The following is a 23,450-nucleotide window of genomic DNA, read 5'->3' as shown; positions in this document are numbered from 1 at the left end:
TTCAGGGTTGATCGATATCTAACACAATTTCTTTTATTTTTTAGATTAAACGTCTCGAATGTATCACTCGATTTTTATTACGAAGATGTACCACATTAGGATCCGTTGTTGGCATTTTGTAGAAGTGGCTCGGTTATTCCCATTTGTCTCCCACGATTCTTCCCGTTTAGAAACTCTGGGGAAGGATAGGGGTCGCTAGAGTAAGAAAGGATTTAGTACCGAGAACCAATAATGCGTAGACTAGAAATCCATCGTTCGAGGCCGACCAATTCTAGCAAGAGTTAGTCTCACAGCATTCTCTCCACTTAACGGCTTACACATGGGATAGATTTTATCTCGACTTGTACATACCACTAGACATTAGTGTCGTTTTCAACTTTTGTGGACTAGTAAACACAGAATTTCTTTTAAGTTATATTGCATTCAGTTAGATTTAGTGTACTCGTGGCTTTTGGTCTCACTCGATCGAGCCGTAACTAACTTATAATATGTGTTAGGTTGCTTCTAACAACATTCCATTCTGAGATGACGACATAGTTTCTTCAAGTTCACAGGGATTCTAATGATACTCGATTTCGCTCATATTTAGTTGCTACTTATCTTAGATGATTACCCGTCTCACTTAGTTAAATTACAACTAAATAATAATAATAATAATAATAACAACCACACATATATACATATACATATACATGTACATAGATACATATACATGTACATAGATACATATACATATACACACATATATATATATATAATATTTATTTATTTAGTATTTTTATTTTGTTTAAATACAAAAGAAAATAAAAAAAACAAATATTAAAAATACTATAGTTTAATAGAATAAAAAAAAACACAATTTAGTAAATCAAATCGTATTTAAAAAAAAAAATTATTTGATTTTAGAAAAATACCCTAATTCAAATAAACTTCTAAACTTATGAAATTAGATTTCTTATAGACAATACTTTACCTGGATTTAAATTATATTTTAAATCGTACAAATTGAACGTTACAAAAATTAAAAAATAAAATAATTATTGGAATAAAAGGAGATAAATTATAAAATTAGACTCTATTATTCGAAAAAAAAAATTAAAATTAAAATTTTATAATTTTAAAAGTTAGGTTCATAATTTGATAAATTATTATAAATAATACCTTATAGTTTAATTAAAATTAAATGATACAAACTAAAATTGTAATTCAACTAATATTTTAAAAATATATTTCATAGGTTGAAGTAGGGAAGGTGGGTGACTTTTGAAAATTCGAGTTGAGGGGAGGGGTATTTTGGTAAAACGAAGAACAATTGACCTAATTTAATTGAAAAAGTAGGGCAGTTTGACAAAATTAAAAATGGGGTCTTTCAAACAGGACGAAAATTTTAGTTGCCCCGCCCTTCATCTTCGCCTCTCGAAAACTCTCTCTTCAGTGTCCTAATTTTTTTATAAAATTTTCAATTTTTATATATATATTTTGGATGGGATTAAAATTTTAGAGGGAGAGAGAAAGAGAGATCCCGAACGCACAATCAAAAAATTCAAAATCTCTAAATCTCTCGCAAATATGGCATTTCACGTAGCTTGTCCAATTACATGGTATACACACTTCCCCCTTCTTTTGCTCTAATTTTTTTTCATTCATTCTTCTAATCCTCATTTTACTTCTCTTTTTCTCTCGCTTTCTTTTGGGTTTTATTGGGTTTTTATTGGGTTTTATTCGGTTGTTCTCTCTTCCGTTGCTGTTTTCCCTTTCTTTCTCTCAACTACCCATCTCGTTTTTGTTTTTCGCATTGAAACCTCACATGGGTTTGGTGTATTTGCGTTGTTTAGTCGAAGAATTTGCTTCTGTCCGCTTGGATTTGCTCCGGAGTTGCAGAATGGTAGGGCTAAGAATGAGTTTCTTGATGGGGTTCATAAGGTGGAGGATTTTCTCAAGGATCCTTGGGGAATTAGGGTTAATAAAGATGGAAAGGGAACGACGGTTCAAGTGTGGGTTCCTAAGGTTGCGCCGCCTCCCCCACCAGTGCTGCAGCCTGTTGGGGTTGTCGGTGAGGCGTTTGGTGGAGCTGATGGGGTTGATGAGATGACGGCGGCGATGTCGGCTCAAACGAAGCGTATTGCGCTTCAGCGTAAGGCTGCTGCTGCTATGATTGCTGCTGAGGACTACGCCAGACGGTTTGAGTCTGGGAATTTAGTGGTGAGGATTTGTAATTTGTATCGTTTTCTTTATCATGTTGAAGATTTTGGCTAGTTGAGTATGTCTTTGTTGTGACAATTATCGTTGAGTGTGCAGTTTTTGTTTGTTCTTTGTTGTTCTGATACTCAATTTAGCTGATAAGAACTGGCTGCTCAAGCATTTTAGGTTATTAGAGGCACTACTATTGGAACTTTTATGGGGAAAGTTCATTAATAACTCATTTTTTCTTAACCTTTGGGATACTTGGACATGTTTTTGGACATATCAGGTGTTCTCTCCTTGTTACTATCCACAGATTTGTATTTGGCTTTAGTGAGAAATTTAGTGAAAATACGAAAAAATGTACGTAACGAGTAACGCAGCTGATGGTGGAGAGTATACATTTAGTTTGGTTTTACTAGATCAGTGAATGACCTTTACTATGGAGGGGTACCTTTTGCGTTTTTTCATAAATTTCGCCGAATGCACATTATAAGGATAGGTTTTTGAAGTGCCCTGTAAGCTGCGGTCGTAATCATGTTTTTCTCCCTTCAAACAGGATGCCTCTGGTAATCTCGTGGAGGAAGAGCAGGGGCAATCCAACATCAATGTAATGTGTAGGATATGTTTTTTTGGTGAAAATGAATCGAGTGAGAGAGCAAGGAAGATGCTTTCGTGCAAAAGTTGTGGCAAAAAATACCATCGCAGCTGCTTGAAATCCTGGGCTCAACATAGGGGTAAGGCTACTTCGTTATAGGACCGTTTTGAGACTCGAATTTTTTAAAAATTTGTTATGGGTTTGTCTGCAGATCTATTTCATTGGAGTTCATGGACCTGCCCTTCCTGCAGAGCATGCGAGGTAACGAGCTACATGCAACATTCCTGTATTCTTTTCCCTTCGTCGGTTTCACTAATCTATTAGAGATATGTCTATGCAAAGTGGCACATTCTTATTTAGTAGCCTGATAGCCTCTTTAACTTCGAGTCGTGAGCATTTTAATTGGGTTTAAATTACAAAATCGAAGGGGTGGTACTTCAAGCTACAACATTTCACAATACTTGGTGCATCTGAAATCATCGATCGAACGGATTTTCTTCATTTCATGTTTGAATCCGATAATTCACGTGATCAGGATTGAATGCAGATAATAGTCCATTAAATGAATTAGTGAATGTTATAGTAAAACAAATGGCTGGGAGAGTAATCTTCTAGTTACTTCAAAATGATAGAATATTGCTTAAGCATTCTCCTCGATACTGAATGAATCTCAACTGCTTAAAATTTTGGCATTTAACTCGAGACATCTAATCGAGATGCGTAATATTGCTCCTTAGTAATTGAAGAGATTAGAGCACATTGTCATTTGATTTAAATAAACTTTGCTTTATGAATATTTTCTTAGGTATGCAGAAGAACTGGTGATCCTAATAAATTTATGTTCTGCAAAAGGTGCGACGGTGCGTACCATTGTTACTGTCAGCATCCTCCTCACAAGGTAGGGGCGGCTTTCCCGTTCTTGAGTTGTATATTTCGATCAAGTAACCTGCGTATTTCTGATGCACATGATTGAATATTGTAGAATGTAAGTTCTGGACCTTATTTGTGTCCAAAGCATACGAGGTGCCATAGCTGTGGGTCTAATGTTCCAGGAAATGGCCAAAGTGTGAGGTATGCACTTCCTTCTCTTGGATGGTCTTGCTGATATTTCTTATTTTTTGTTTCAACATTTACATCTCGATTCTGTTGGTTTCTAAGTTTTTTCTTATCGAAAGGTTCTACATACGTTCACCTCATTGTCTGTTACTCTTAATTTTTATTTAAAATAAAGAAACGCAGTTTTATGTGGTGTAAATGAACTACTTTTGTCTGGTCTGTTATTCTCTTATATGCACTTCGCTGTTAATAATTCAACTAAACTCGAGTGATCTGGCTAACCTGCTGCGATAGACGATTAAGCTTTTCCGTTCAGTTTATCAATCTCAATTTCAGTTTGAATGTTGCAAGATATTTACTACCAATGATGCTTTTTTTAAAATTTGTCTTTTAATTAAGTCGTGTCGACTAATTAACAACATTCGAAGTTTGCATAAGGTGGTCTAGACCCCTACGATTATATATAGAAGGCAGTTAATTAGTAATACTCTTCATAGTAACGTGCATATGCATCGCTATGAGTTTATTTCCATCGGCATCAGGAAGGAACCTGTTTGTTTTGAGTTTTCATAAGTTGAACTGTTGAAATGCAGGTGGTTTCTGGGATATACATTTTGTGATGCATGTGGCAGATTATTTGTAAAGGGGAACTATTGCCCTGTGTGTTTGAAGGTAATATAATTTTCAAACACGATATGTTAGGATCTTAAGTCGAAGTTTGGAAAGTTCAGTTTCTGTGGTTAAATGTATTGACCACCAATAGGCTGTCGCCTTCTTGGTCGACTCCGGTTACTCTCTGTAAACTTGCGTGTTCTTCATTTTAGGTTTATAGAGACTCGGAATCGACTCCGATGGTTTGCTGTGACACTTGCCAGCGCTGGGTACATTGCCAATGTGATAGTATCAGGTTCTTCCCTGCCTTTGTTCCTTACTTTTGCACTTCTTTCCTTTTACTGTCCATGCTCATTGTTTGCCGCTAATTATCAGACACCACTTTTCCGACTTTTTGGAATTAAACGATCTATATTTGCTATTGGGAGTCCATTCTTCTATCTGTTAACCGAGTTCCACGTCTGGCATCGGTGTTTCTTACAAGTAATAACCACTCGAACTTGAAACTAAATAATCGAAAGCCTAGATGTTCATAGTGGTGGTAGCTGTGGTAAGCTTATGGATTGCACAGCAGGTTCGCACCACTGTTGCTTTCCTTTGACACCACCGCGATAGTCATACAGATGGTGTCATTGGTCGGTAGTCTAGAATTGTTCCCTTGATGTTATCATCCGATTTGTCTTTAGCTGTAGACGAGCAGTAACATCGTCTGTCGTTTCCTTACGAAATTATTACAGCATGTTACCGAGTTAACTTTACTGAGTTCCTGTTTCCATGTGTTTTTAGTGCACGCGTTAATGATGAAATCGCTGTTCTCCATTTTCTAAATCTTCTCGTTACACTTGCTAAGTTTAGTTCTTTTGATTTTTACAGTGATGAAAAATATTTACAGTTTCAAATGGATGGGAATCTCCAGTACAAATGCACCGCATGTCGTGGAGAATGTTATCAGGTTTTCTTCACACCGCGAATCCGTTCCCCCTATTGTAGACGCTTACAGGAGATAGATGGTTTAGATTTATGTTGTTCTTGAGTCCTAAAACTTTATTTTGTAGGTTAAGAATCTGGATGATGCTGTTCAAGAGATTTGGAGAAGAAAGGATGACGCCGATCGTGATCTAATTGTTAATTTGAGGGCTGCTGCTGGATTACCCATTCAAGAAGAAATATTTTCGATTTCACCTTATTCCGACGACGAAGAAAATGGTCCTTCTGTTATTAAGAACGAGTTTGGACGTTCAATAAAGCTGTCTCTGAAAGGGTTAGGGGACAACAAAGTGCCCAAGAAGAGTAAAGATTATGGGAAAAAATCGTCGAATAAGAAGTATTCAAAAGAAAAAGTTTCTCAGACTCCCGTAGCCGATCAGTCTGAACTAGAAGAGCATAACGATGTTCAACAATACGGATTTGGCGAAGGTAACGACAAAAATGGTGGTTTGCAACCCCAAAATAATAAAGGCACATATTCATCTCCTGTTGCTGGTAGTCTTGGCCACCATGAAGGAATGTGCTCTATTAATCAACCAGGGGTGTTGAAACACAAGTTTGTGGACGAGGTGATGGTAAGTGACGAAGAAAGGACTTCAAAAGTTGTTCAAATCAAGGCCAACAAGACTCCTGGTTTGGAAACTGGAGAAGATGCAGGAAAACACGCCAGTAAGTCGAAGACAACGAAAGGAAAGAAGCTAGTAATAAATCTAGGTGCCCGGAAAATTAACGTAGCTAATTCCCCAAAGTCGGATGCTTCGAGCTGCCAAAGAGAGCAAGATTTGGTTACCTCAAATGGTATGGTTTCTAGAAAGACTTGATAAGCTCACAGTGGTGTATTTACGTTAAATATGATGAAATGTTGGATCGAAATTGTATTGTAGGATTTAATTTGTAGTTCTCTTCTACGTGCAGGAGACAAAGTCGATAACTCGAGTCAATCAACAGGACCGAAGGCGGTTGAAACGGAGAAGAGCCTTCCTAGCTATGGGAAAGTTAGATTTGGATCTTCCGACACGAATTCTGCATTTGGCAGGACAAATACTGCCAGTGGATCTGAAGTTGGTACTCCAGATGGCCCTCGGGTATTTTCTCGTAAAAGAAACGTGGAAGGAAGCACACCTGCAGTTGGTTCTCTCAGCGACGTTTCCACGGTAAAAGAAGAGAAGGTAGCTTCAGGAAAGCAACACGAAAGTGGATCCCATATATGCAATGATGGAAATGATGATAGTTCTCAGACACCTCTACCACAGTCTTTGCCCAGAGACTCGAAACCTTTGTTAAAGTTCAAATTTAAGAAACCGACCCTCGAAAATCAAGCTTCTTCTCACGAGGAAGAAAGAAGTCTTGTCAAAGGCCAGCGGTCGAAAAGGAAAAGACCATCGCCCTTAATGGAGAAAATATACTTCAATGAAGTCGAAGACATGGCACGGTCTCGTCAAGATAATTTGTTGGATGAGATCATGGATGCTAATTGGATTCTCAAAAAATTGGGTAAAGATGCAATTGGAAAGAGGGTTGAAGTCCAACACCCATCAGACAAGTCATGGTAAGTGTTCTTTTCCTCTCTATCTACTAAACCCAGAAAGGGTATTAGTTTATACACTTCTAGCTATCTAAACGGATCTGTTGGCATTGGCTAATGATATTACCATTTTAAATGATCAAGAAGTCATTTTCTTAGGATGATTCTATGAACATAACGTTGTTAAAGAACATTTTCTCTTTGATTTTTGTACAATATGAACTCCAAATCTCCAATTTCTGTATTTGATATGATGTTCAGGCAGAAAGGAGTGGTTTCAGACATGATCGATGGCACATCGACATTATCAGTCGAGGTCACCCTCGACGACAACAGAGTAAAAACGTTGGAACTTGGGAAGCAAGGGATTCGGCTCGTTCCTCTTAAGCAAAAGAGATCGAAATCATGAAGGCGGGTGAAGAGAGGCAGTGTGTAACTAATATCAAGTGGGATTTTCTTCTCCATTGTATATGCAGTGTATATGGAGATGTGATTCTTTAGAGGATTTGAAGGAGAAAGCAAACAGTGGCTTTCTGGTTGCTTCGTGTGGAAAGCTGATCTCTATCTAACTCAACCAGATCCTGTAATCCCTTGCAGAACAAGAACTGGGTAGCTCACTTCTCTTGTAGTTCTATTAAGCTCTCTGCCATTTTGATAAATTTATAAAGTTTTAATTCTTCTAGGATAATACCATTGTCATAGAATAGGGAATGAACAGTCGGCCTAAATGGCCATTTGGGTTGTATTGGGTAGAACTCTTGTTCAATGAAAGTATGAGATTTTTTTAATTTTATTTTTATTTTTATTGTGGTTGATGAATGTCTGCTTCTAAATCTTTTAACCCACCGAGCACTCACCGAGCAGATACTGTCTTCTCTAGGCTTTCCTTCAAGGTTTTTAAAACACATTTGCTAAGGAGAGGTTTTCACACCCTTGTAAAGAATAAACGAGCTTCCTCTCAAAGTTTTAAAGCACGTCAGCTAGGGAGAGGTTTCCACACCCTTATAAAGAACAAAGAATGTTTTGTTCTCTTCTCCAATCGATGTGGGATCTCACATTCAACGTCCAACCGTGCTAGCTACATTAGAACAAAACACACGTTTCTTTATCTTTTTTTTTTTTATTGGCAAACACAAGTTTTGCAGGTCTAGAACTTTGCTCAACAATCCCATCTCCCAGAAGTGAACATTATCCTATATTATGCATTTGTTTGTACAACCAACAAATAATCAAGTTACAAAATTTAACATGCTTTATACGACTACCTACCTTAAAGCGAAAAAGAAAAATTTGAAACTACTTCACTGATTATACTGGCGGCGGTGGCAAGTCTAGTAGGAGCCAGAATCCAACACAGTCCTCTGAATCCAAGTCGTCTTGTATGGCAAGAAAATGCAAGCCTCCACAAGCCTTTTTTGCTGCTTCCCAAGCTTCAGCCTCAGCAGTTGTCACTGGATTTTTTTTATAAGTAGCATAGACATATCGAGTCGAGATCCCAACGGATAGAATCAAACAAGCACGAGAGGTATCAGCTTCAACTGAATATACTTCCATTCCATTAATCCAAGCTGTGGAATGATACAAAAAGAGATCAAATGGCAGATTGTTTATACTCATCGTACTGCGAGTATTGTTTGGGGAACATGTATGAAACAGAGTTCAATTTCTTACATTACAAAATCTTCGTGATGGACGATATGATTATCAAGAAATATTTTATACTGCAACGAACTAATCGACTCGGAAGATTGAAATTAGAATGATTAAGGAGTTTGTTGTGAATCATTTGTTTATATATGTTCCGAATCACCAAATCTCAACGGGTTTTAAAGTGGTGGTATACCTGCCAATGGTTGAGCTCGTGAAGATGCAACAGACAACCCTGGGATCATTGTATTGTCATCAATTTCGATCCCCAGTAAATCCAGATCAAGACTGGAGCCAAACATAAAACTTGCATTCAAGTTTGAGACCTCCTCTTGAACAGCTGAGAATCAATGGAGGATCAAATTATTATTGGAGAAACTATAAGAACAATAGGCAACATCCTTTAGTAAAGCAGCAACTCTTCAGCCATGTTTAGAGTCACCACAAAATAAAGAAGAAAAGCTATTGGTTTACCTGAAAAGGGCAATTGAACAAATGCCCACCTCTCCCCGAAAAGATTGTCTGGGAGTTCCATTGGAAATGGATTATCTAATGCAAGGAGGGGCTTAGACCCTTTCTGAAAACCTGGATGACGCGTGTAGACGGTCTCGTATCGTTCTTCCAGCCATAAAAGCAGGGAAAGACACTGATAGAGCAATGGAAAATCTTGAGCTCAGAGAGTTTAATCCATAATCTAAATCCAATCTACTTCACCAAGAAACTGAATTGAATATAACACCTATAAATTCATATACCCTTTTACTTGGAATGGGCTTTACGCCAAGCTCGGTACATGCTTTTGTAATAATTGTCTGCATCTGTGACCTATAATCCCATCAACATTTCTATCATATGAAGACAAAGACACCATTCTCGAATAAATTGCTACTCAATCATAGGTTTTTTTGCACAAATTCAGACACATTTTGAAGTTGAAATGCATAAACACAAGATTCATCCAAATGAGCTTAATCAATCAGAACATGTACCTGAAGAAGCGGATTTTCTCTGGTAATGGCACCCCCAACTCTTCAGTAATCGAAGAAATCGCATCTCTCAGAGTAATGCTATTAATAACATTGTTAGGAAAATACTTCGTGTACTGAAGCGAGAGCGAATTATCACACGCTACAAGCTCCCACACCTTCTTCCCTCTGATATCCAAAATAGGTCTCGAGCAGAAATCCAGCTCCCACTCCGTAATACTCTCAGGATCTGTCTCCGAATCCAAATAGGCCAACTCCAAAGTCGGATCATCCTCAGCCTCATCCTCATCCTCATCCTCGTCCACCGCCACCTCCACCTCATCCGGCACCGAAATCGAGCTTTCCGATACAGAATTCGATCGAAAACGACGGAGTAGTTGTTGATTGATACGGAAATCGGCTGAGAATCTTTTCGCGGTTTTAATCGACTGTGGAAATGGTAACGATCTAGGTTTCGGTTTGCAAAGGTGAAGCCCCCCTGGGGTTCTTATTCTGGTGGGGTTGAAGCTTAAGGTCGCCATGGAAGTGGAGCTCTCTCAGTAAGATAAGCTTTGTAAGAGAGAGAGAGAGAGAGAGAGAAGCCAGTTTTGTTCGTTGTTTTTCCGCCACAAAATATCGTTACTGAAAATCTGCGCCGTATTGGGCCATCCCAATTCTCCACCTTCAAAAGGCCCATTTTATTATCTTCCTTTTTTAAAAAAAAATTTAAGCATAATTTAATTAGTCAAGAGTATTAATAAATTTAATAAATGAGTTCGCTTTGAAATTACGAACACAAATCTGAATTCCTCACTCTCTTTCTGCTAGCTATCTGAGATTCTCCGTTCAACACAATCGGGAAACCTGCCGCCATGGATTCACAGACCGACGTCGACGTTGGTTGCAGTCCTTCATGGAGCTCCGTCACGAATTGGTTGGTCGCTGGTGGCTGTTTGGACAGTACAGTTGCTTATGAATCCTTCTATTATCCGACTAACGAGGAGGAGACGCTCGATTCCGGCCCGAAGTTGCCTCTTGTTCTGCGCCGTCCTTCACTCGAGTCTGGTCCATGCGAGATCACTCGTGAGTTCTGAACTACTCGTTTTCTTCTCATTGTTTCGTTTGATATTTTGTTGGAGTGTTGTGGAGATCAGATCAAATTTTCCCTAACATAGGCTCTCAGAATGATACAATGGATTTTGCATCAAGAAATTGTAGGTTTTCTGATTCATTTATGCGTTTGTTGTTTCATCTTCTGATTTTTAGCTAGAAAATGACGATCGATGGATAATCTTAGGGCTGTAAGATTAAGTAGAGAATCGGTGACTATAAGTCAGGATTTAGCTCTCTGATTTGATTTGTTTAACAAAGACGGGACTAGTGACTATACGTTACTGCAATTTCTGGCTACTGGAGGTTGGGTGAATTTAACAATTTCTTGTTTCTCGAGTCACTGTTCAACTCGAGCAACTTCAAACATGGAATATTTAACGGGGTTATGCTATGCATTGTTAGTCCTTTTCCAGTTTGTTTTTCCCTCATCTTTGAAGTAAAAATTGAGTTGGCTACATTGCGTTAAGCATTTCAGACTTTCAGTGATGCTTCTTGAAAGGTTTAACAGTAACTAAAGATCATGGTTTGCAGTTCATTTTGCGGAAAAGCACGAGGTCCAGCAGGTTTATGTTAGAAGCACCGCTCGAGTCTATGAAATATATTACGCTACCAATTCCGAGAATGAAAAGGAATATTTATGTACTGTTCGTTGTGGTGCTGCATTGAGAGATGAAGAAGTGCTACACACTACTGATATTGAAGGTGTATCTGCTCTTAAAAATGGGTCTAATGGAGATGTGGCCGAATCGAATTCACAACGTGGTTGTAATTCGAACACAAATGAAGATGATTGGGTTGATGTTAAAGCGCTTGATGGCCCGGCCGTTCATCATAAAAACAGTTCTTCTACATCGAAGTTTGGTGCGGACTTGGTGAGGATTTTAAGCAGATATGTTACATTGGAAATCTTTATTGCAATTCTCTTTGTAGTCTGGGATTTTACCTTCCATTTTATCATGAAATCTGCTTCCTATTAAAAAAAAATCATTGATCTCACCAGTATTTTATTGAAAAAAAACTCATTCTATCCTTTCCTGTTTATTTGGATTCTCATGATACTATGGTGTTCTCTACTTAAGGTTTCCAATCTTGGATTAGTCTCAAGTGACAATAGTTGACCTTGTAATATTTCCCCCTGATTAATAACTATTTCATGGTGGTTGAATTGAATTGTTTTATTTGAAGATAGCCAGTAGACTGGAAAAAGTTTTATCTTGTCATCTGTAACGGTCCAAGTCTACCGTTAGCAGATATTGTCCTCTTTGGGCTTTCCTTTCAGATTTTTCCTCAAGGTTTTTAAAATGTGTTGGCTAGGGAGAGGTTTCCACACCCTTGTAAAGGATGTTTCGTTCTCCTCTCCAACCGATGTGGGATCTCGCAATCCACCCTCCTTCGTGGCCCAGTGTCCTCGCTGGTACACCGCCCTGTATCCACCCCCCTTCGGGGTTTATCGTCCTAGCTGGCACACCGCCCGGTGTCTAGCTCTGATACCATTTGTAATACTCCAAGCCCATCGCTAGTAGATATTGTCCTCTTTGGACTTCCCTTCAAGGTTTTTAGAACACGTCTACTAGGGAGATGTTTCCACACCCTTATAAAGAATGTTTTGTCCTCCTCCCCAACTGATGTGGGATCTCACATCATCTATCAATGAAAAGCAGTTTCTCGCTAAAAGAAAGTCTACATGACCGAAGTGTTTATTAAAGAATGTGCCATTAGCTCCTAGATTTGGAAAGTCGCCTAAATCTTGGAAGGGAAGCTACCATTGGACTTGAAATGTCAGTGCTTGGTGATATTTTGAGAACGTTTCTTTTTAGTTGAGATCCATCTATTTTCTCATTGATGTGGACTGACTTTAGTCCTGAACAGCGACTAACTAACTACTGAAGAGGAAGTGAGCTAATTGTGTTCTTGGATGATTTCTACTTAGGAAGGGAAGGTTTAAATTGCAAAGTAGTATGAAAAAGTTAGGATATCTAAACTTTTGCCTTGATGGAAGCAATCTTCTATGGAAGGAAGATTCACACCGCATCTATATAGCGACCGAAAATTTTGAATTTCTGAATGGTGATCTGGCGTTTAATCACGTCGTCTGAATAATTCTGTTTTTACTAATATTTTTCTGATGGATGAATTTTCTTCCCCCAGGACTTTTATGAGGCTACAGCAGAAATAACGGATGCACAACCTTGCACGTCTCTTACAATCCGTCTTCTTTCACTTCAGAATAAAAGTACTGTATATGTTGATGAAGTCTATGTGTTTGCCAATCCCGTTGATTCAGAAGAAGAGGGTCCAGTGGAGAACTCAGGTCAAAATTCTCATAGTTCTTTGATGTCCATGCTTGTCCCAACCCTTCTGCAGTTATCTAAAACTACTAGCTGTAGTAAGAACAGCGACGGGCGCACTTCTAATGCAGAGGGAATACTTGCATTGCCCAAGGTTGAGCCAAAAGCTCCCCATCCAATCAATAGTGTAGCTGAACTTCAGAAGGAAGGAAAATCTTGTGCAACTGTCGACGATGAAGTGATATTGCAAGAAGAAAATGAGTCCGACAGACCTGTACGTAAGCCCGAGGTGCCTCTACAAGTTCCTGTTAAAGAGAGGATGCGTGATGAACCGCTTAGTTGTATTGAAAGCATTTTGGGGCAGCTTGTTTCTCGAATGGACCGATTAGAGAATTGCTTTTTGAGGTTTGAAGAAAATATGCTAAGGCCCATCAACAGCATTGAAGGCAGGCTGAAGCAGGTTGAGCAGCAACTTGAAGTTTTAACTAAGGAGTCTCATGGTTCAGAATGGCCATCTTGCTACAGAATGTCTGCTCCGAGCTTTTCTGCTAACGAATCGGTTTCTAACTCATTCTATAACAGTGGGAACGATCATCCCAGTTGTGGACCAATTGAACCGGATCAAAAGGAACTTCAATCAGGTGCATCACCTGTTGCACTTAATATACCCAATTCAGAGTGTTCTTCACTGTTGTGTCCTAGTCTTGTGGTAACTGCTCCTGAGTTTTCAAACGGTGAGGATGATGATCAGGAGCGTGTTATGGTAACTGCTTCCGAGTTTTCAAACGGAAATGATGATGGCCAAGGGAATCCAGTCCAGGAAGTTGTAGTCGATTCGCCAAAGAGTAAACCGAAGCCATCCATTGATGATGTATTGGCATCTGCTCTAGCTCAGTTCGCATTATCATCATCTTTATCAGGTGATATGTCTGAAAGTGAATTAGATCCTTTAAGCTGTTCCCAAGAAACTGATAACACACAATGCACACCAAATTCTTCTTCAGCCAATGGCGGGAACTTGAGCCCTTCCAGGCATGACCATACTTCCAAAATTGACGAGGGAGATGGCGACGACGTTCTCGACAATCCAGAATGTAAGCATCAGAGTACCGACGGCGAAGTTGGAGTTGCTTCAGCTAAACAAAGCATGAACCAAATGGAGGAACTTGAAAATGTGCAAGCTATTAATGAAACAGGTGAAGATTACATTCCAGAGAGGAGTAACATTAATGAAAATGAACCTGATAGTATTCATGTCGATGCCGATGCCGATGTTGATGGTGATCCTATGGAGGTTACAAAAGAAGTTCGTAACATAGACATTGTCCACGATGTTCTCGGATTTTCCCGTGACACATCTGTTGTGAATTTCGAGATTCCAATCCTGGATGTAAGCTTCACCACCGTTGGAGATTCGACTTCCAACGACACCCTCAAAGAGCTTCTCGGGGACATGGCAGAATCGAGCTATGGAGGAGCATCTCGTCCCAAGGAAATTGATGATGGTACTCCTGTTGGCGAGCAATATGACCTCATTTTGGTTGAGGAAGAGGTCCAGGAGAATGCTGCCACAAGAAACTGCCCCATATCGGTTGATATGAACTACTATACCATTATGAGCGAGCCGCTGGTTACTGATGGCGAAAATTTGCAGGATTACTGCAACAATGATACAGCCATCTCGAGTCTTATATGACTAATTTCTGATTTAGTTCTTATGGTGAATGTGGATATGTATTTGTATATAAATCTATTTTAGGCAACAAATAATTTTAGTTTATTTCGGTATCGGTCTTTAAATTTTCAAAAGTTTTATGTTCGTTAATTTTTTTAAAAAATACATCGAAATTGTCTTACAGCATAAAAAAAAATATATATATCTTTGGTCGATTAATTTTTACTTTTTATAATGGAATATAAAGGATAATGATTCGAACTTTAGATCTTTTACTCCTAATGATTTGATTCAATTCGAAGTAATTGGATGTTCGACTTGGACCTATATGACATGACCGAGCAATAGAAATACTCTAACACTCCACCGTTGTCATATATTCCATATATCACACTAGATAGATATCATATTCATGGAATATGATTCACTTTCAAGATGCTTCAGTGGTGAAATGGTAGACACACGAGACTCAAATGCTAGAAAATTCATTTCTAATAGATAATGCTATCAAGAAAATCGATACAATCTGAGTCTTGACCTAAAGAGTGTGAAGGATGTTTTAATAATTTTACATTTTGAATATATTGATAATAATTTAACATTTTGAATATATTGATATTTTACTAAATTGTTGAGATATATTATTTATGGAATATATCTTAGATATTATATTTTAATATTCTTCAATTTATGATTTGATTTAGAGTATATTTTATTTTATTCTCAGTATTTAATTATTTTATATTTTCCTCATTTGTACTTTTTGTATCGATATCAATATCAATGATAATACACACCTTCCCAATTATATTTTCTATCTCATTCTTAACCTAAATGATAATTTTAAAGTTCAAATAATATTTTAATTCACTTCGTTTAAATTTTATTTTATTTTAGTCTAATTTTTAATCTTTTACTTTTAGTTAAAAAAAAAAAATTATTTACCATTTGTTGAATTTTACAAAAAAAAAAAAAAAAAAAAAAATTCTATTAATTTTACAATTTTTTTATGGACTATAATTATTATTTAAAATTATTTAATTTTAAGATTTTTTTGAAAAAAAATAAAAAGGAAAATAAAACTCAAACTAAAATCTTATTTTAATCAAGAAAAAATGATCGAAGCCGCGAAAAACACAAAGCGGAAGAAACATTCGACGGTGAACTGACTGAAGAATTGAAATGCCGATTTCCTGCGGAAGCTAGGCAGCATCTCCAAGCTTTCTCGTCGCGATTTGCAGGAAAAGATTGAAACCCTGAATTCCTCTGATTTCCATCTGAAGAAGAGAAGAACAAGGAAATGGAAGCCGCCGTGGTCGACCCTGGTTCCAAGCTTCTGAAGGCCGGACCTGCCATTCCGGATCAGGCTCCCTCTATGGTATTTTGCTTCTACTATTTTTTTTTTTTCTTCTTTTCTTTCTATCTGCTTAGGATTGTATTCCACCGCTGTGAATAGTTATGCAAGTTCCCCACTTCAGTTGTAGACGATTCTCGAGAAATGTTATGGTTCCTGCTGGTTTTCGATCAAATTAACAGGTTATTTCCCCGTGAAACGTCTTTTAAAGGGGGTTTTCTCTAAGAGACTAGCGGAATGGTGAGGGAAGGTCGTTTTGAACATAGAATTTCACACTACTAGTCATTGTGTGGAAATGATTTGCTCAACTTGGAAAATGGTTTTTAGTTGGGGATTGTTTTCTTAATTGTCTTAAATTTATCTCCCCATGATTCAGGTAATTCCTACCCACATGAAACGTATGCCTGAGGATGAATCGGTAAATAATAATTCACAATTTGAGGACGTGACTGTTGATCCAGTTGTTCGGGGGTTTATTAAGGATTGGGATGCTATGGAGGATTTATTGCACCATGTTTTATATACTGGACTTGGATGGGAAATTGGCAATGAAGGACACATATTGTTTACGGATCCACTTTCTACCCCCAAGGCCAGTCTCAGTTAATCTCCTTGTTTATTCTTCATGAACAAATGAATAATACTCATTTCACCGGGAATCGATGGCTTCTGCTTTCTTCCGGTCCTACACACTGAAAAATGTTGTATGGGGTCTTGTTCCTAGTAGTTGCATTATTTTTCTTATTTATTGTTTACTTTTACATTTTCTAGTGATTTGAATAAGCTATTTTTCTAAAGGTGATGTCCGATGTGAGAGGGTAGCCTTTATAGTTCTTTCATGACTTTTTTGTGCATTCATTGTCTATTCATATCCTCCAATGGCTTCTGTTCTCGTGTCAGGTAAACCATCATTTTTCTAGGCCTATGATTGATCTACCATATAGGCCAACAATAGACAATAGCTCCCCCTTGTACATAGCTTACAACTTTCATTGTACTATATTCTTCAAGTGCAACTCTTCTCAAAACTTTGAAGATAATGAACTGTAACTCCATTTTAAAATTCTTATGGTTCTGGCAGATCCAATTACTACTACTAGGAAGCGTCATTTAGCAAGAGTATGTTAGGTTCCTAGTTTCAAACAACCTGTAATCACACAAAAAGAAACACAAAAACTAGGAGTAATGGAAACCAACCCTGTACTATTGATAATTCTTCAATAGAAAGAGTGTTATTTTCGACAGATTGCATTGGTATATGAACAAGGGAAAAACATAGAATCTTCACCATACCTTCCAGCTATTAGAGAGAAAGTTGGCAACCTCTCCTCATACTAAAAAATCTACCCAAAAGCACAACCCCCAAAACCTCTACAAAACCCTTTCACAACTGGACCATACCACAAAAGCATGATCCCAAACGGTCCCACCACAACTAATCGCTGCATCCCTTACCTCCTTTGATACGTGTGAACAATTGGAGGTCTCATAGAGTACTTATCCACCTCTGAACCATCTTTGTGTGGGGGGTGAAGAAAGGGCATCAATTGATGGAAAAATACTTGCTGGTCACTGGGGTTATCCCGTACAAAGAAGTACATACATGTAAGCATACCATTCATATACCTTCTTCTCTTCAAGGAAAATGAGAGGCATTCTGTTTTCCAGGCTATCAGAGAACAGTTGGTGCAATTGATGTTTGAGACATTCAACATCTCAGGGTTTTATGCATCTGAACAAGCTGTATTGTCACTTTATGCAGTAGGGCGTATATCAGGATGCACTGTTGATATTGGTCATGGGAAAATAGGTACAGAAACCCTATCTCAACAGACCTTTGCTATGGATGTTCAAAATTTATTTTCTATGATGAACAAAGCAAGGTATTAATTTGTTTCTTGGATAGAAGATTATAAAGATAGAGATCATGCATTATTATTTTTTTAATTATAACTAATGAAAATTACCTAGTTTGAATTGGTTCCATTGTTTTGTATCCATGCAACTAGAAATTCTATGATGTACCTGTTACTTTAATTGCTACATGTTATTTAAACAGGGTATGACCTGTGAGAATGTTCAAATTAAAAATTGAAAGGCAGTGGTCATTTTACCACGAGTATAATAATGAACACGGTATGAAGTGGCCTTGTGATTAAATCTTTAGCCTTGCAGCAGATTCCTGGTTAATATAGCCACTGTACTGGCTCATCATCTTGGGCTTGTTTTGTTCCTTATTGTTTCCTCAGCAAGACCCAAAATTTCGTAAAAGGCACCCTTATGAATTGTTAAGTATCACTTATCAACATTCTTCTACTTTCACTTGAAGGTTCCAAGACGTGGTTTAAAATTATCATCTCTTAAAATTTTCTATTTACCATTTCAAGCTCTCAATGCAAGAAACATAATTCTTGTTTATATTGCCTTTTGGCTTCGTGACCAGATATTGCACCAATAATTGAAGGAGCTGTTCATCACATTGCATCACGAAGACTTGAAATCGGAGGTATCGACTTGACAAGGTTACTTGCACAAGAACTTGGAAAATCTCACCCAATGGCGAATATCAACACAGCTGATGTTGAGAAAATAAAAGAATTGTATGCTTGTTGTGCTGAAGATGAGTTGGCTTATTCAAAAATTGGTGGTTCATGCCAGCTTGAGACACACACCCTTCCAGATGGGCAGGTTTGCTTTTGAATTTAGTTCTTTCTTAGCGATTGTATTTTACTTGACCCAAGTATGTGTTTATGCATGTGCTTACAGTAACTGGTTGTTGAGCTGATTGTAGTTGGGGTAGGAAAGTTGGTATCCAAGAGAGTTGGAAGTTGGAGTTGGTCTAGAATTTTCATGACTGATGAATCGTGGCCTTTTATGACTATTGGAAAACAAAAGAGGGGGCAGTATGTTACATACAACTGAATATCAATATGTGCATGCTGAGCTGTGTTGCAAGTCCCAACATCCTATAAAGAAATACTCTTTAAAGAATTCTATGCAGGCTTAGGCTTATTGGGCGTGTGTATGCTGAGCTGTGTTGCAATTATTTCTGAATAGCCCTTGGCTTATCAGGCCATGATAGTGGAACACCTAGAGAGTTGCTCAGACTAATCTATGCAAACAGTGATATTTCTGTTTTAATCTAGGCCATAGAATTTACATTTATGAATTATGGTAATTATAACGTTAAGCCCATTTTAACCTGAATATTTCAGATTTACTTGGCACGGTTCCAATCTCAAGTCATCAAATTGAAACTCACAAGTACCATGTGATTTCTAATAAGGTAGACCTAATAATTAAATATGGCTTACTGCTTGAATAAGAATTAGGAACATGAGGCAAGTGACTCTAGCAAAAATTTATAGAAGAACCGGGTCATACCACATGCATTTTGAGTCATTGTCTTTCCTTTCGCTCCTACCGTTGCTTTAATCACTTTGATTGCTACCTAAGAAGCACAAACGAGACATAGATGTGACATGATAGGAACACAATGACATGTCATTTAAAAAATGGAACACAAATATGACAAGAACACATACACTTTTTTTTTTTTTAAATCTAATCATTTGAAGGAAATTCAAATTTAATTAGTTTATGCATTTATATGCTTAAAAAAGGAGTTTGAAATATTTCATTCTCAAAATGTATTGTTTATATTTGGTATATTGAACAAGTGTTTGATACTCAACTAATGTTGGACTCATATTCATTTTGTACAACTAGTGTCAAACACATTTTTATTGTGCTAACATATGTCTAATATGTGTCAAACAAGTGTTCGATTTGGTGTTAAAGATGAACACATTAACCTAACTAAATTTATATTTTGCCTCATTACCTTTTACTGTCACTACTCATGCCTTGCTTGAAGGCCTATGAATACTTCTTTGGTGGAAGCTTTCAAAGTGCTTGGCCTTTTTTTAATGAAAAAATGTAGGAGTGCGGATTTGAACCTTTGAACTCAAGAGAAGGAAGTTGGGTCCTTATTGCTTTTTTAAAAAAAATATAGATGAAGAATGTTTGAATTTTATAGTAACCAGACATTTGAACTAAGTACATAGATGATTCTGAAACACTTAATCAACTGCTTAAACCTGTTGCTTTCATGATCTTGCCCACCTGTTGTCTGGTTTTAAACTCCACTGAATAATCCAAACATTTATCTGACATATAGTTTATTCTCGTGTCTTTGGAATTTCTTTCTAGACTTCTAGTTTCCTCTATTAGTTGCATTGCAAACTTTCCTCAAGTGGATTAAATATTCTGATACAATGCCACTACAAATGTATACACGTTACACCCATGGCAGAAAGAAGCATTCACGTAAGGAACCCATTAGCATTCACGTAAGGAACCCATTAGTTGAATTTTTCTTTATGTAGTTTCTTTTCAATTTCCATATTGTAAGGTGTCCTCCACCTTCATTTCTATTTTTAGTTATTTCCCTTGTTTTAGGAGGATGATCCTCCATGGTCGGGTCATGGCTCCATTGAAGTTACAATGGTCGTAAGGATCCCACTTTCATTTTAATTTTTTGTTATTTCCTTTGTTTTAGGAGGAAGATTCTCCTTGATTGAGTTATGGTTCCATTGATGTAGTAATGGTTATTATACAACTTGTATAAATAATCATAAACATTAATGAAGAGTACCTAAATTTTCAATTTAGTTTTGAGTACCTCTTAGTTAAAGTACTCAAAACTAAATTGAAAATCTTCGGTACCATTTTCATTAATGTTTATGACTATTTATACAATATACAAGTTGTATAATAACCATTGCTACACTAATGTAACGAACTCAACCACGGAGGATCGTCCTCCTGAAACAAAGGAAACTAAAAATAGAAATGAAAGTTGAGTCCTTAACCATTGCTACATCAATGGAATCATGACTAATTATGGAGGATGATCCCCTAAAACAAGGGAATAACTAAACCATTGCTACATCAATGGAATCATGACGCAGGAGAATTATCCCTAAAACAAGGGAAATAACTAAAAATAGAAATGAAGGTGGAGGACTCCTCCTTGCAATACGGAAAAAAAGAACTGCAAAGAAAAATGCAACCAATGGGTTCCATATGTGAATGCTTCCTTTTGCCATGACTGTAACGTGTGTACACTTGTAGTGGCATTTGTATCATATTCAAACTATAATATCTATAAATTTGCCCTCTGTATAATGTTTGGTCATTGATTTTAGGTAATAACAATTGGAAAAGAGAGATATACTGTTGGTGAGGCATTATTCCAACCACAAATTTTGGGTTTGGACTCGCATGGAATTGTCGAGCAGCTTGTTCGGACTATTTCAACCGTTTCATCTGATAACCACCGACAACTACTGGAAAATACTGTTATATGTGGAGGCACTTCTTCAATGACCGGTAATGGTTGGCATTGGTTTTGTCTCCCTTTTCTAGGGGGTCATTTTTACTTCTTCAGGCCTCTTAAATATTAAATAAAAACTATATTCAGGACTTTTGATTAGTATACTTTAAAGCTAATTGGCCCTTCCTTTTCAAGATGCTTTTTAAGTGTAGAGCTTTCTATGCCAACATTGGGAACTTGATCGGCATGCCACCTACTGATGGGTGGCGTCAAAACTACGCCTGATGACAGTTGATCTGTAGATGGCATGGTGTACCTGCTAATACTTTCTGAAATGAAGCAGTGATGATGTGCATTAGCATTTAAAAAAAAAAAAAAAAAAAAAAAAAAAACTGAACGAAGCTAATGAAATTGAGGATGTAGATTTTTTTTTTTTTTTTTCTTTCTTGATCTGCTGATATTTTTATTATGTTTACAATTTACCATTACTTTGAAAGGGCACGCAACTCTGTTCATGCTATGTGTTTGATTTTTTTGATTCTTGAAGAAAGCTATTTCTGTATATCATTGTACAGTTGGTAATTTGTTACATTTGCAGGCTTTGAAGAAAGATTTCAGAAAGAAGCAGGTCTCTGTTCATCTGCCGTTCGTCCTGCTCTTGTGAAGGTAATATAATCCTTACAAAACATAAGGAACTGATTTGAGATTGTTTCACTCAACAATCTGAATTTGTGTTTGTTGTCTTTGCTGTAAGGAACTCGACATGTTTGCTTGGATTGATGAGGGGATAATATCCTTTTCTTTTTGTAGGCTCCAGAATACATGCCAGAGAATTTATCCTTGTATTCAGCATGGATTGGAGGCGCTATACTTGCCAAGGTTGTCTTCCCCCAAAATCAGCATATAACTAAGGCAGACTATGATGAAAATGGGCCTTCAATCGTTCATCGGAAATGCTTCTAATGACGCTCTCTAGTACAAATCTTTCAGTATTTGTTTCTCTTCCTACTTTTAGAATATTACATGGATGTATAGTGGTAGGAAACTAGTTCTGCGCAATGAGGTTTGATAGTTGTACAAGTATGGATCTGTATTTAGTCTAAATGTTAAGTCATCACACCCATTAGTTATGTGACATAATAGGATAATAGAATTGAATCCTATCAATGTAAGTCATCTTTAACAATGTCATGCTAGGGATTGGATTTTGGATCCTTCACTTAGAACTCAAGTGAGTTAATATTGAAGAATTAAGACCACATGGTTTTGACTTTTGATCATTTGTTTTGTCAACTCGGCTCAATGTTTCATTTTGAACAAGCAGCGTTATCGAAGATGTGGAGACTTCTTCAGCGGTTGACAACAGCTGGTGGATATAAGATATGTATCCTATCGATTTTGTAACATCCGAGTAATTTTAATTGTTTTATATATCTTTTTCAGTATAGTGTTTGTATGCTGTAATCGAAAAATCTGATTGTTAAGAGTAAAATTATTCAGATCAAATTGCTTATGAGATGAGTAATTTTCTCTAGTAAACTAGTTTTCCTTCCTGTGGTCGTACCTAGGCAAGGCCTTGTCAAAGTATTCTTGCCCACTATAGGAATATTCTCTCTCTTTCTCCTTTGTAAATTGTTACAAAGGAGTTAATCAATTCTAAAACATTTAATACGAAAAGCAGAGATAATTATTGCCTTGGGACCCCACTCGTGGGAGGTTGGGTTTAGAAATTTCCTTCAAGAACTGATAGTGAACAAACTCTTATTACATTCTTCAGCCTGCATTTATAATAAATTCTGGAACATAATGTGTTATGACAACACTAACGAGAAGGAAAAGATTGTCTGATGAACATATTAATGGAAAGAAATTGAGAAGAGAAGAGAAGAGAAGAGAAGAGAAAAGAAGCCACTAGGAAACAAATGGGTCACTCTGCAGGGAGGGTCCCAGCTCAGTGAATAAAGACCCAAAATCCAAAATACTGCTATCCACACATCACAATGTAATAATGAACTTTGCTGCACCATTGGTACAATGGTCAAGTTGGAGGGTCTCTTCTCCTTGCATCCCTACCCTCCAAAATGTCTCCTTCTCTTTCATGGCCTTTTGGA

At 37.3% G+C, this 23,450-nt stretch overlaps 4 protein-coding genes across 7 annotated transcripts; 3 read left to right on the top strand and 1 right to left on the bottom strand.

The window, feature by feature from the left end:
* Positions 1 to 1,387: 1,387 nt before the first annotated feature.
* LOC111779329 (uncharacterized) lies at positions 1,388 to 7,747 on the top strand. The gene is made up of 12 exons (XM_023659468.2): positions 1,388 to 1,601; positions 1,836 to 2,202; positions 2,741 to 2,918; positions 2,991 to 3,040; positions 3,585 to 3,677; positions 3,762 to 3,850; positions 4,429 to 4,507; positions 4,660 to 4,742; positions 5,321 to 5,399; positions 5,503 to 6,232; positions 6,350 to 6,983; positions 7,221 to 7,747. Exons 1-12 carry the CDS (start codon positions 1,570 to 1,572, stop codon positions 7,366 to 7,368), a joined length of 2,562 nt encoding a protein of 853 aa, XP_023515236.1. The 5' UTR covers positions 1,388 to 1,569; the 3' UTR covers positions 7,369 to 7,747.
* A 385-nt stretch (positions 7,748 to 8,132) lies between these two features.
* ATAB2 (RNA binding protein) lies at positions 8,133 to 10,200 on the bottom strand. The gene is made up of 5 exons (XM_023659467.2): positions 9,596 to 10,200; positions 9,362 to 9,431; positions 9,081 to 9,252; positions 8,803 to 8,946; positions 8,133 to 8,527 (listed from the first exon to the last, which is right to left on the bottom strand). Exons 1-5 carry the CDS (start codon positions 10,111 to 10,113, stop codon positions 8,268 to 8,270), a joined length of 1,164 nt encoding a protein of 387 aa, XP_023515235.1. The 5' UTR covers positions 10,114 to 10,200; the 3' UTR covers positions 8,133 to 8,267.
* Positions 10,201 to 10,339: 139 nt separating this feature from the next.
* Positions 10,340 to 14,760, top strand: LOC111779327 (uncharacterized). Of its 3 annotated transcripts, XM_023659465.2 has the most exons (4): positions 10,340 to 10,654; positions 11,216 to 11,556; positions 12,833 to 13,892; positions 13,977 to 14,760. In XM_023659465.2, exons 1-4 carry the CDS (start codon positions 10,444 to 10,446, stop codon positions 14,666 to 14,668), a joined length of 2,304 nt encoding a protein of 767 aa, XP_023515233.2. In that variant the 5' UTR covers positions 10,340 to 10,443; the 3' UTR covers positions 14,669 to 14,760. The 3 variants fall into 3 exon arrangements, with proteins under 3 accessions (XP_023515233.2, XP_023515230.2, XP_023515234.2); XM_023659462.2 differs by having other exon boundaries at positions 10,341 to 10,654; positions 12,833 to 14,760; XM_023659466.2 differs by having other exon boundaries at positions 10,502 to 10,654; positions 11,202 to 11,556; positions 12,833 to 14,760.
* Positions 14,761 to 15,762: 1,002 nt separating this feature from the next.
* On the top strand, positions 15,763 to 22,619 carry LOC111779324 (actin-related protein 7). 2 transcript variants are annotated; one of them, XM_023659454.2, is made up of 7 exons: positions 15,763 to 16,025; positions 16,378 to 16,593; positions 17,670 to 17,811; positions 18,445 to 18,689; positions 21,212 to 21,395; positions 21,938 to 22,005; positions 22,150 to 22,619. In XM_023659454.2, exons 1-7 carry the CDS (start codon positions 15,948 to 15,950, stop codon positions 22,300 to 22,302), a joined length of 1,086 nt encoding a protein of 361 aa, XP_023515222.2. In that variant the 5' UTR covers positions 15,763 to 15,947; the 3' UTR covers positions 22,303 to 22,619. The 2 variants fall into 2 exon arrangements, with proteins under 2 accessions (XP_023515222.2, XP_023515223.2); XM_023659455.2 differs by lacking the exon at positions 16,378 to 16,593.
* Positions 22,620 to 23,450: the final 831 nt, after the last annotated feature.

Source organism: Cucurbita pepo, chromosome 17 (genome assembly GCF_057944985.1).
Source record: "Cucurbita pepo subsp. pepo isolate OVF chromosome 17, ASM5794498v1, whole genome shotgun sequence".
Taxonomy (NCBI): domain Eukaryota; kingdom Viridiplantae; phylum Streptophyta; class Magnoliopsida; order Cucurbitales; family Cucurbitaceae; genus Cucurbita; species Cucurbita pepo.
Note: the sequence above shows the minus strand (reverse complement) of the source record. Positions and strands in the feature narration are given on the sequence as shown.

Coding starts and splice junctions, on each gene's coding strand:
- LOC111779329 (XM_023659468.2), top strand. CDS start 1,570: ATGGCATTTCACGTAGCTTGTCCAATTACATG. Junction 3,041..3,584: donor CTTCCTGCAGAGCATGCGAG/GTAACGAGCTAC, acceptor ATATTTTCTTAG/GTATGCAGAAGAACTGGTGA. Junction 5,400..5,502: donor GTCGTGGAGAATGTTATCAG/GTTTTCTTCACA, acceptor TTTATTTTGTAG/GTTAAGAATCTGGATGATGC.
- LOC111779327 (XM_023659462.2), top strand. CDS start 10,444: ATGGATTCACAGACCGACGTCGACGTTGGTTGCAGTCCTTCATGGAGC. Junction 10,655..11,215: donor TGGTCCATGCGAGATCACTC/GTGAGTTCTGAA, acceptor CATGGTTTGCAG/TTCATTTTGCGGAAAAGCAC. Junction 11,557..12,832: donor CGAAGTTTGGTGCGGACTTG/GTGAGGATTTTA, acceptor TTCTTCCCCCAG/GACTTTTATGAGGCTACAGC.
- ATAB2 (XM_023659467.2), bottom strand. CDS start 10,113: ATGGCGACCTTAAGCTTCAACCCCACCAGAATAAGAACCCCAGGGGGG. Junction 8,947..9,080: donor TGTTCAATTGCCCTTTTCAG/GTAAACCAATAG, acceptor ATTGATTCTCAG/CTGTTCAAGAGGAGGTCTCA. Junction 8,528..8,802: donor ACGAGCTCAACCATTGGCAG/GTATACCACCAC, acceptor ATCATTCCACAG/CTTGGATTAATGGAATGGAA.
- LOC111779324 (XM_023659454.2), top strand. CDS start 15,948: ATGGAAGCCGCCGTGGTCGACCCTGGTTCCAAGCTTCTGAAGGCCGGA. Junction 17,812..18,444: donor TATTGGTCATGGGAAAATAG/GTACAGAAACCC, acceptor CTTCGTGACCAG/ATATTGCACCAATAATTGAA. Junction 21,396..21,937: donor AGGCACTTCTTCAATGACCG/GTAATGGTTGGC, acceptor TTACATTTGCAG/GCTTTGAAGAAAGATTTCAG.